Source organism: Mobula hypostoma, chromosome 4 (genome assembly GCF_963921235.1).
Source record: "Mobula hypostoma chromosome 4, sMobHyp1.1, whole genome shotgun sequence".
Classification (NCBI taxonomy): domain Eukaryota; kingdom Metazoa; phylum Chordata; class Chondrichthyes; order Myliobatiformes; family Myliobatidae; genus Mobula; species Mobula hypostoma.
In genome coordinates this window covers 7,911,591-7,924,301 of record NC_086100.1, presented here as the reverse complement: position 1 = coordinate 7,924,301, position 12,711 = coordinate 7,911,591, and the positions used below count along the sequence as shown (strand labels likewise).

Genomic DNA, 12,711 nt, shown 5'->3' with positions numbered 1-12,711 from the left:
CCCTATCCACATGAGATTCCAACTTCAGGGAACTATGCACCATTATTCCTAGATCCCTCTGTTCTGCAGCATTCTTTAATGCCCTACCATTTACCATGTATGTCCTATTTTGATTAGTCCTACCAAAATGTAGCACCTCATATTTTTCAGCATTAAACTCCATCTGCCATCTTTCAGTCCACTCTTCTAAATGTCCTAAATCTCTCTGCAAGCTTTGAGAACCTACCTCATCATCCACAACACTACCTATCTTAGTATCATCTGCATACTTACTAATCCAATTTACCACCCCATCATCCAGATCATTAATATATATGACAAACAACATTGGACCCAGTACAGATCCCTGAGGCACACTGCTACACACCGTCCTCCAATCTGACACACAGTTATCCACCACTACTCTCTGCCATCTTCCATCCAGCCACTGCTGAATCCATTTTACTACTTCGATATTAATGCCTAACGATTGAACCTTCCTAACTAACCTTCCATGTGGAATCTTGTCAAAGGCCTTACTGAAGTCCATATAGACAACATCCACCGCTTTACCCTCGTCGACTTTCTTAGTAACCCAAGGATGATCATTTCTCTGCCCCCTCAGATTAACTCAGTGTGTTAACATCAACATCAGCCTCCACATCTGTAAGGGTAATTGTCCCATTTCAACTTGTAAAGCCAAAACAGGAGACAACCTTACTGCACCACAACAGTCTTAAATCCTGTGCTTGTAGCACATCCAAACATTTTAAATTTGAAGATGAAGCTGATTCATAAGCCACACAGCCATAATCAAGTACCAATCTAATTAAACAAATATATAGTCAACAGAGATTTTCGTGTAGCACCCAAGAATACCCACATAGACACCCAAGGATATTTAACACCCCTTTACATTTGTCAATTATCTTACTGATACGGTGCTTTCATGTCAGTTTATTATCCAGCCACATGCCAAGAAATCTTATAACTGATATTTCTTCCAGAGTTTGACTATATAATTTCAAATTAAGTGCATGTCTGTTGATCCTCTGTAAAACACATAACCTGTGCTTTAGCTACTGAAAGCTTAAAACCCCATCTCTTTGCCCACTGTTTGACCTTATTGCTAATTGCACCCTATATACAGTTAAATTGAATTTTTTTTCCTGATCCACAAGGCTCCATCATCTGTAAGAAGTGAATTACCCACTCCAGTACCTATCTCAGAGAAAATATCATTAATCATAATATTAAACAATAAGGGGCTACAAATACTGCCTCGTGGAGTTCCATTTCTCTATCCCATAGAAGCCCCAATATACCTTACCTGCATAGATGGTCCAAATAAAAAACCTCAGGGAAAAATTATATAGCCTTCCTCTCTCACCTAATTTTCATAATTTAATCAAAAGGCCCTCCCTCCACAACATAACATACGCTTTTTCTATATGAAAGAATACTGCTATTACAATTTCAATATTTACCTGTGCTTTCCTAATATCATCTTCCAAACATAAAACTGAATCTAATGATGTTCTACCCTTCCGAAATCTGCTTTGATAAAACGCTATATCACCTCTTTTTTTCAAAATATAATTCAACCACTCTATTACCACACGCTCCATAAGTTTACATGGATAGGACATTAATAATATTGGTCTATAACTAGAAGGATGCAATGGGAGTTTTCCAGGTTTTAGAATAGGCACTACTACTGCCATTTTCCATGAGGAGGGAAAATGGCCTAAATTTCAAGTATGGATCAAAAGTTTTAATATTATCTTAAGAGAGCTGTCAGCCATCTTACCCTTTCCTGGAGCTGTCTGACCTGTACTATTAATAGCTTTCTTAAATTTATGCAAAGAAAACTCCACATCACTAGTACTGTCACTGCTACGGCTGGCTTCCAACACATCAGGGTATTCACTCAGAGCCTTATCCCTACATTGTTTAGCCCCTTCACTTAAATTATCTTGCAGCAGATGGCCAAGCCAGTAACTCAACCTTCCCTGTTTTGGTAAAAATTGTATTTCCTTCTTTAATCAATACTGGAATGGTAGCAGTTGGGCCTTCCAGATACAGATGTATTTTTACTACAGTCGCCTTAACTGCACACAGGTGATCTCCATTTAACTAAGTATGTGACTTCTAAAACCAATTGGCTGCATCAGAAATGATTTGGTGTGTTATATTAATGGGGATGAATACTTATGCAATCAATTATTTTGTGTTTTATATTTGTAATTAATTTAGATCACTTTGTTGAGATGTGTTTTCAGTTTGACAAAGAGTGAATCCCTTCCAAGCCCAAATTAAATCTGCTGTGATTCAATGTTATAAAACATAAAAACTTCTTTGGGGGGGGGGGTGAATACTTTTTATAGGCACTTCATATATGCCTAAAGGCTGATTTATACTTCTGCGTCAAATCAACACCGTAGATACGGCGTTGCGAACCCTACACAGTACCTACGCGAATCCCTACGCTGTAGCCTGACCCACACCTTTCCCAAAATGTAACTGCGCGTCACGGCAACGCAGACCGAACAACTGTGATTGGTCCGCTTGGTAGCATCGCATTTCCTCCTACACTGCAATAGCTTCCCATTGGGCGACTGAAGGGCAGGGAAGGAACTCTGGCTGCAATGCTTTCCATAAAGCTTTACAGACCTCCGAAATTATGGAGGACACATTTCGCTTTTACGAAAAAAGATGCTCACTTTAAGCTTGTTTACCCCGAGAAAGACTACCATGACCATGAAGCCTTGCACGGGCAGGTGTGTGCGCATGCACGACGTGCCCGAATTGCAGAGCGGTGCAGACACACCAACGCACAAGTATAAATGCTCGTAACGCGCATAGGCCACTTACGTAGGTTACGGTGTCGAGTTGATGCAGGAGTATAGATCAGCCTTTAGACTCTATACCTCTCTGTAGATGCTGAGTTCATCCAGCATTTTGGGTGAGTTACTCTCTTGTAACACCTGCAGTAGATGGCCCCCGTTTACTCTAAGTCCTTTCACCTCTCGACAATTCTCTTTTTTAGGCCCTTTCGATGCCAGCTCCTTTTGCAAATGAGAATGGAGTGAGAACTGAGAAGCCATATCAGCGTGTGACGTTTGAAGAGGCGAAAGCTGGGACCTCCTGTGAGTACAGAGACCACTGTGGCTGTGCGTATAAGATGATAAGAGGCACAGATGGAGTGGGCATCCAGAGACTTATTCCCAGGGCGGGGCCTAATTTTAAAGTGATGGGAGGAAAGTATCAGGTGATGTTATAAATAGAGTCATAGACTACTTTAGCACAGAAACAGGTCCTTCAGCCCATACAACAGGAATTCTGCAGATGCTGGAAATTCAAGCAACATACATCAAAGTTGCTGGTGAACGCAGCAGGCCAGGCAGCATCTCTAGGAAGAAGCGCAGTCGACGTTTCAGGCCGAGACCCTTCGTCAGGACTAACTGAAGGAAGAGTGAGTAAGGGATTTGAAAGTTGGAGGGGGAGTGGGAGATCCAAAATGATAGGAGAAGACAGGAGGGGGAGGGATAGAGCCGAGAGCTGGACAGGTGATAGGCAAAAGGGGATACGAGAGGATCATGGGACAGGAGGTCCGGGAAGAAAGATGGGGGGGGGGTGACCCAGAGGATGGGCAAGAGGTATATTCAGAGGGACAGAGGGAGAAAAAGGAGAGTGAGAGAAAGAATGTGTGCATTAAAAAGAGTAACAGATGGGGTACGAGGGGGAGGTGGGGCCTAGCGGAAGTTAGAGAAGTCAATGTTCATGCCATCAGGTTGGAGGGTACCCATACGGAATATAAGGTGTTGTTCCTCCAATCTGAGTGTGGCTTCATCTTTACAGTAGAGGAGGCCGTGGATAGACATGTCAGAATGGGAATGGGATGTGGAATTAAAATGTGTGGCCACTGGGAGATCCTGCTTTCTCTGGCGGACAGAGCGTAGATGTTCAGCAAAGCGGTCTCCCAGTCTGCGTCGGGTCTCACCAATATATAAAAGGCCACATCGGGAGCACCGGATGCAGTATATCACCCCAGTCGACTCACAGGTGAAGTGATGCCTCACCTGGAAGGACTGTTTGGGGCCCTGAATGGTGGTAAGGGAGGAAGTGTAAGGGCATGTGTAGCACTTGTTCCGCTTACACGGATAAGTGCCAGGAGGGAGATCAGTGGGGAGGGATGGGGGGGACGAATGGACAAGGGAGTTGTGTAGGGAGCGATCCCTGCGGAATGCAGAGAGAGGGGGGGAGGGAAAGATATGCTTAGTGGTGGGATCCCGTTGGAGGTGGCGGAAGTTACGGAGAATAATATGTTGGACCCGGAGGCTGGTGGGGTGGTAGGTGAGGACCAGGGGAACCCTATTCCTAGTGGGGTGGCGGGAGGATGGAGTGAGAGCAGATGTACGTGAAATGGGGAAGATGCGTTTAAGAGCAGAGTTGATAGTGGAGGAAGGGAAGCCCCTTTCTTTAAAAAATGAAGACATCTCCCTCGTCCTAGAATGAAAAGCCTCATCCTGAGAGCAGATGCGGCGGAGACGGAGGAATTGCGAGAAGGGGATGGCGTTTTTGCAAGAGACAGGGTGAGAAGAGGAATAGTCCAGATAGTTGTGAGAGTCAGTAGGCTTATAGTAGACATCAGTGGATAAGCTGTCTCCAGAGACAGAGACAGAAAGATCTAGAAAGGGGAGGGAGGTGTCAGAAATGGACCAGGTAAACTTGAGGGCAGGGTGAAAGTTGGAGGCAAAGTTAATAAAGTCAACGAGTTCTGCATGCGTGCAGGAAGCAGCGCTAATGCAGTCGTCGATGTAGCGAATCTAGTTCATGCCAAACTATTATTTTCCCTAATCCTAATGGCCTGCATCTGGGTCAGGAGCACCAAGTTTTTTGGGGTGTATATTACTAATTATCTCACCTGGTTCCTCAACACTGCTTCTTTAGCCAAGAGAGCACAGCGGTACTTCCACCTCTGGAGGAGATCGAGGCAAGCGAGGCTCACCCCATCCCCTATTCTCACTACTTTCTACGGAGCACCATGGAGTGTGCCCTGACCAGAGGCATCACTATAAAGGCATCCGTTAATCTTGTGAGACCATGGATCTGCGCCTGGAAAGTCTAGGCCTGGGCAAGGTTGTATGGAAGACAGGCAGTTGCCCATGCTGCAAGTCTCCCCTCTCCACGCCACTGATGTTGCCCAAGGGCAGGGCATTAGGACCCATACAGCTTGGTACCAGTGTTGTCACAGAGCAATGTGTGATTAAGTGCCTTGCTCAAGGACACAACACGTTGCCTCAGCTGGGGCTCGAACTCACGGCCCTCAGATCGCTAGTCGAGTACCTTAAACACTTGGCCACGTGTCCACAGAGGCATCACTACTGTTACAGGAATTGCATTGCATCAGATTGCTTGACCCTGTAGCAAATTCTGAGGACTGTTGATATCTTCGCTGAGGTCTCTCTCTTCTCCCTCACACCCACCCCGCATCCATCCAGGACATATACCAAAAGCGCTGCATTCACAGTGCCTTCAGCATTGTCAAAGGCCCCTCCCATCCTTTCCGCAGTCTCTTTTATCTCCTGCTATGAAGCAGAAGGTAGCAGAACCGTCAGGCTAGGTAACGGTTCCTTTCTCCAGTCTGTTAGACGTCCTAATACTAACACCCTGCCGCCGGCCAACACACATGCACACCCGTTCTGAATGACACCACCCACCCCCACAACTCACAGACACACTCTCGTCCTGCACTGGTCTCTTTTCATCTTTTATTTTTTTCTCTCCTGACAGCTATTTTAGTTGCCTTCTGTTGGTTTGTAAAAGCTTCCCAATCCTCTATCTTCCTGCTCATTTTTGCTATATTATATGTCCTCTCTTTAGCTTTTTTGCTGTCTTTGACTTCCCTTGTCAGCCACGGTTGCCTCATCCTCCCTTTAGAATACTCCTTCATCTGTGGGTTGTATCTATTCTGCACCTTCCGAATTGCCCCCAGAAATTCCAGCTGCTCTGCTTCATCCCTGCCAGTGTTCCCTTCCAAGCAATTTTGTCCATATACTTTCCCGTGCCTCTGTAATTCCTTTTACTCTACTGTAATACCGATGCATCTGACTTTAGCTTCTCCCTCTCAAGCTGCAGGTTGAATTCTATCATATTATGATCTCTGATGCCCAAGGACTCCTTCACCTTAAGTTCTCTCATCAAATGCGGTTCATTACACAACACCCAATCCAGAATTGCCTTTTCCCTTAGTAGGCTCAACCACAAGCCACTCTAGACTGCCATCTCATAGGATTCTACAAATTCCATCTCTTGGGATCCAGCACCAGCCTGATTTTCCCCAACTGAAATCCCCCACGACTATCATAACATTGCCCTTATTACATGCCTTTGCTATTTCCTAGGAACAAGGTGAATAATAACAGAATGCAGAATAAAATGTTACTATTGGAGAGAAGTTGCAGTGCAGGTAGACAATAATCATAATGAGGTGGATTGTGAGGTCGCTATTATTATTGTATTCCTAATCTTATTAGGAACTGTCATGTTTTACAACTTCATGACATTAAACTAATTCAAAGGAAGACCTAGGAGTCCAAAAATGTGGGTCTAACTTTAGGTTTACCTTAAGCAAGGCACGCTCGTATCACATGATAGTGTGATAACACATTTGTACTTATAACCCGTAATGAATTATTTAAACAAACAAGAATGCTTAATCGATAAAAAATATATAATATTTGAATATTAAATACAGAACAGAACCGTTAAATAGTCTTATAGCAGCAAGGTAGAAACTATCCTTGAGCCCAGTGGTATATGCTTTCAGGCCTTTGTACCTCCTGCTCAATGGAAGTTCGGAGAAGAGAAAATGTCCTATTTGCCACATTTGGTTCATATCCCTCTAAACCTGTTCAATTCATATACCTATGACTTTTAAATATTGTTAATTTACCGGCTTCAACCAGGTCCTTTGGCCACTCGTTCCATATATTTAGTGTAAAAATGTTGCCTCTCATGTTCCCTTACAATCTTACCCTCTGACCTTTAACCTATACTCTAGTTGTTGATTCCCCGCCTTTAGGAATTCGACTGAGCAAGTTCATCCTATCTGTGCCCCTTGTGATTATACACATCCCTATAAGGTCACCCCTCAGTCTCCTTTGCTCCATGGAATAAAATCCCAGACTCTCTCTCCAACCTCTCTGCCTGCCCTATTAAAATTGGAATTGGAATTGGTTTATGATTGTCACGTGTAATGAAAAGCTTGTCTTGCACACTGTTTATACAGATCAGATCATTACACAGAGCACTGAGGTTGTACAAGGTAAAACAGTGCAGAATATACATAAACCATAAAGAGTAACAGTTACCGAGACAGTGCAGTGCAAGTAGGCATCATCATCATTATGTGCCATGTTGTATGACATAGGCAGTCAGGGTCTTTCTATGACCATGATTGTTCTTGGCAAATATTTCCACAGAAATGGTTTGCCATTGCCTTTTTCTGGGCAGTGTCTTTAGAAGACAGGTGACCCCAGCCATTATGAATACTTTTCAGAGATTGTCTGCCTGGTGTCAGTAGTCGTATAACTAGGGCTTGTGATGTGCACCAGCTGCTCATACGACCATCCATCCAGCTGCTCCAATGGCTTCACGTGATTGATCAGTGGACTAAAGAGGTGCTACGCCTTGCCCAAGGGTGACTTGTAGGCTAGTGGAGAGAAGGAACGTCTTACACCTCTTTTGGTAGAGACTTATCTCTACCCCACCACCCAGCAAACAGACAATAAGGTGCAAGGTCATAACCAGGTAGTTAGTGAAGACAACACACACAAAAGACTGGAGGAAGTCAGCAGGTAAGGCAGCTTCTATGGAAATGAATTTTAGTATATCAACTGTTTATTCATTTACATAGATGCTGCCCGACCTGCTGGGTTCCTCCAGCATTTTGTGTATGTTGCTCTGGATTTCCAGCATCTACAGAATCTTTTTAGTTTGTCAAGGGGCTGATTCCTGGAGAGGTGTGGAAGCTTTGCGGGAGTGCAGAAGATGTTTATCTGAATGTTGCCTGGATTAGGGAATTATTACCTATAAGGAGCGGCTGGGACAAACTTGGATTGTTTTCTCTGGCGTTTTGGATGCTAAGAAGGTATAGGTATAGGAGCCATAGGTTCCACACCACCAGATTGAGCAACCTTCAGGCACTTAAACCGCAGGGGATAACTTCATTCAACTCAGCTCTAACTGATTACCCAATCTACAGGTTCACTTTCAAGGAATCTACTCATTTTCTCTATATTATTTATTTACTTACTATTTATTATTATTTTACTTCTGCATTTGCAGTTTGTTGTCTTTAGCATATTGGTTGTTTGTCCATCTGTGCGTAATTTTTCATTGATTTGATTGTGTTTCTTCATACTGTAAATGCCCACAAGATAATGAATCTCAGGGTTTTATATGGTGACATACATATATAGTCTCTACCAAAAATGGTGTAAGGCACTTCTTCCTTCCACTAGCCTGCAGGTCACCCTGAGGCAAAGTTATTATTAGTATTCTTTATACACCCATGTGTGAGGTAGGTGAATCCCCGATCGATCGTCTCGCCTAGTGACATCATTGAATGAATTACAGAACACAGGGGAAGACTATTTGCCTTTTTGGGTCGCGTAGCGTAACAAATTATTGTGCCAGCGACCTGGGTTCAATTCCCGCCACTGTCTAGAAGGAGTTTGTACTTTCTTCTCGTGACCACATGGGTTTCCTCTGGGTGTCCCAGTTCCCTCCCACATTCCAAACGTGTACAGTATAGATTAGGGTTAGTAATTTGTGGGCACGCTATGTTGGTGCTAGAAGCATAGCAACACTTGTCGCTGTCCCTTGCACATCATCGGATTGTGTTGGTCATTGACACAAACAACGTATTTCACTTTTGATGTTTCAACGTACGTGTGACAATAAAGCTAATCTTTAATAACACACACAAAATTCTGGAGGGACTCAGCGGGCCGGGCAGCATCTATGGAAAGGAATAAACATTTGACGTTTCGGGCTGAGACCCTGAATTGGGACTGGAAAGGAAGGAGGAAGGTGCTGGAACAAGAAGGTGGGGGAAAGGTATGGAAGACTAGCTAGAAGCTTCCCTCCCCCCCCCATCTTCTTATTCTGTCATCTTCCCCCTGCCTTTATAGTCATGAAAAAGAGCCTCGGCCCTGAATGTCACTGTTTATTCCTCTCGGTATGTGCTGCCTGACCTGTTGGATTCCTCCTACATTATGTGTGTATTGGGCAAGGAATGCAAATAGCTGATTTGATGATGTGATGTGAAATTATGTTTTCTGCTTTCAGGGGATCGCCCAGTACGAGTTTATGCTGACGGTATCTTCGATCTCTTTCACTCTGGCCACGCACGGGCACTAATGCAGGCAAAGAGCCTTTTTCCAAACACATTTCTAATTGTAGGAGGTAAGCAATGAATTGTTCTGGAGCATTGTGTACTGTTCGGGTCACCCTGTTAGAGGAAAGATATTATTAAACTAGAAAGAGTGCAGAAAAGAATTACTGGAATGCTATAGGACATAGCACAATATAGCACTGATGAAGGGTCAGGTTTATATCACTGGCATGTGACATGAAATTTGTTAACTTGGTAGCAGCAGTTCAATTCAATACATAAGATAAAAGGGGAAATAAATAAATAAATAAACTTATTCAGTATACTTTATACAGTATGCATATATTGAATAGATTAAAAATCTGCAAAAAACAGAAATACTATATATTAAAAAAAAGTGAGGTAGTGTCCAAGGGTTCAATGTCCATTTAGGAATCAGATGGCAGAGGGGAAGAAGCTGTTCCTGAATCGCTGAGTGTGTGCCTTCAGGCTTCTGTACCTCCTACCTGATGGTAACAGTGAGAAAAGGGCATGTCCTGGGTGCTGGGGGTTCTTAATAATAGACGCTGCCTTTCTGAGACACCGCTCCTTGAAGATGTCCTGGGTACTTTGTAGACTAGTACCCAAGATGGAGCCGACTAAATTTACAACCCTCTACAGATCCTTTGCAGTAGCCTCCTCCCCCCAACACCATGTCAGTCAGTGATGCAGCCCGTCAGAATGCTCTCCACGGTACATCTAGAAGTTTTTGAGTGTATTAGTTGACATACCAAATCTCTTCCAACTCCTAATAAAGTATAGCCACTATCTTGGCTTCTTTGTAACTGCATCAATATGTTGGGACCAGGTTAGGTCTTCAGAGATCTTGACACCCAGGAACTTGAAACTGCTCACCTTCTAATCTTCTGAACCCTCTAGGAGGATTGGTATGAGTTCCTTTATCTTACCCTTCCTGAAGTCAATAATCAGCTCTTTTGTCTTACTGACATTGAGTGCCAGGTCTCGGCCTGGAAGGTCAACTGTTTACTCTTTTCCATAGATTCTGCCTGGCCTGCTGAGTTCCTCCAGAATTTTGTGTGTGTGTTGCTTTGGATTTCCAGCATCTGCAGAGATTTTCTCATGTTTGAAATCTCCCCAAACACTAAACTTATGACCCCTTATATTAGCCATTTCTGCCCCGGGGAAAAGTCTCTGTCTATCCACTCATCTGGTTTTGAGGGCCTGAGTGGCAAGGAGAGGTTGTGTAGACTCAGCTGTATTTCTCTGGAATGTAGGAGTTTGAGGGGTGATTTAACAGTTATAGAGATAACTGCGTATATTCAGGAATTGTTTGAAGACGATCGAGGCGAAAAACCAGAAATTAAGAAAAACATTGAAGGTCCAAATATTTTAAAATCTGAAGTTCGTAATGCAATAAATAACATGAAGAAAGGAAAGGCAGCAGGTCCTGATGAATTAGTAATAGAACTAATTATTGAAGATTACGGAATTGAAAAACTTACTGATTTAATCAATGACATTTATGAGACTGGAATAATATGAGAAGAGATGACAAAATCAGTATTTATCACTCTTCCTAAGAAACCTGGAGCAATAGAATGTGAATTACATAGGACCATGTTTAATGAGTCACATCACCAAGATACTTACTAAGAATTTTGATGACAAGGGGTAAAAGTAAGGTACAGACTGAAATAGGTGAAGAACAATGTGGTTTTGTGAAAGACAAAGGTACAAGAAATGCAATATTAATGTTAAGGATAATATTAGAATGAGCTATTCAGGTGCAAAAAGGTTTGTTTGTTTTATTGACTACGCAGAAGCACTTGATAATATTTGAAATATTACGGAAAACTCTAGATCTAGATTCGAAAGACCTCCGCCTAATCAGAAATCTGTACTGGGAACAAACTGCCGCTGTAAGAATAGATGGAGAAGTGAGTCAGTTTACAAAAATCAAGAGAGGCGTTAGACAAGAGTGTGTTTTCTCCCCTGATTTATTTAATATGTACAGTGAAACAGTATTACAAAAAATAAGAGACATCTTGGGAATCAAAGTTGGCAGTGAAAACATCAATAATTTCAGTGCAGATGACACTGTGTTAATTGCAAGTACGGAGGAAGAACGACAAAACTTAATTGATATAATTGTTGAAGAAAGTGCAAAAATGGGTCTATCTATCAATTGCAAAAAGACAGTGTATGGTGATTTCCAAAAATAAGGAGAATCCTATCTGCAGGCTGAGAATAAACGGGGAAGACATAAAACAAGTACAGAACTTTTGCTACTTAGGAAGCTGGGTGACGTCAGATGGCAGGTGCGACATGGGCATCAAAAGAAGAATAGGGATGGCAAAAGACACCTTTACGAGAATGAAGAGTATACTGACCAATACTAAACTAGGCATAACAACCCGCCTCAGAGTACTGAAATGTTACGTTTATCCAGTTATGTTATATGGCTCAGAATGTTGGACAATATCTAGTAACATGACGAAACGAATTGTAGCAGCAGAGATGTAGTTTTTGAGGAGGATGCAAAGAATATCATGGACGAAATGAATATCTAACGAGGATATGAACACAAAAAGAGAAATAACGTATGAGATCATGAAAAGGCAATATAACTTTATTGGACATGTGATTAGGAAAGAGGAGTTAGAATGCACGGTAATTATGGGAAAGTTTGAAGGGAAGAAAGCAAGAGGAAGACAAAGACAAATGATGATGGAGACAGCAGCCAGAGAACTGGAAATGAATACCAATGAATTGATCCACTTGACCCGAAACAGGAGTGTGTGGGGCATGGCAGTCAAAGGTGAGACCACACCTGGAGTATTGTGTACAGTTTTGGTCTCCAAATTTGAGGAAGGACATTCTAGCTATTGAGGGAGTGCAGTGTAGGTTCACAAAATTAATTCCTGGGATGGTGGGACTGCCATATGTTGAAAGATTGGAGCAACTGGGGTTGTATACACTGGAATTTAGAAGGATGAGAGAGGATCTGATTGAAGCATATAAGATTATTAAGGGATTGGACACACTAGAGGCAGGAAACATGTTCCCGATTTTGGGGGAGTCCAGAACCAGAGGCCACGTTTAAGAATAAGGGGTAGACAATTTAGAATGGAGTTGAGGAAATACTTTTTCAGACAGAGGGTTGTGGTTCTGTGGAATGCTCTTACCTCAGAAGGCAGTGGAGGCCAATTCTCTGGATTCTTTCAAGAAAGAGTTAGATAGAGCTCTTAAAGATAGCGGAGTGAAGGGATACAGGGAGAAGGCAGGAAAAGGGTACTGATTGTGGATGATCAGCCATGATCACAGTGAAT

General features: G+C 42.8%; 1 protein-coding gene across 3 annotated transcripts in view; it reads left to right on the top strand.

The window, feature by feature from the left end:
- Positions 1-12,711, top strand: part of LOC134345111 (choline-phosphate cytidylyltransferase A-like) — a 108,296-nt gene that overhangs the window by 67,162 nt on the left and 28,423 nt on the right. For all 3 annotated transcript variants that reach the window (XM_063045283.1, XM_063045280.1, XM_063045282.1), the window contains 2 exons: positions 3,029-3,128; positions 9,337-9,453. In XM_063045283.1, coding sequence (XP_062901353.1) covers positions 3,029-3,128; positions 9,337-9,453 — 217 coding nt within the window. The remainder of the gene's footprint in view (positions 1-3,028; positions 3,129-9,336; positions 9,454-12,711) is intronic.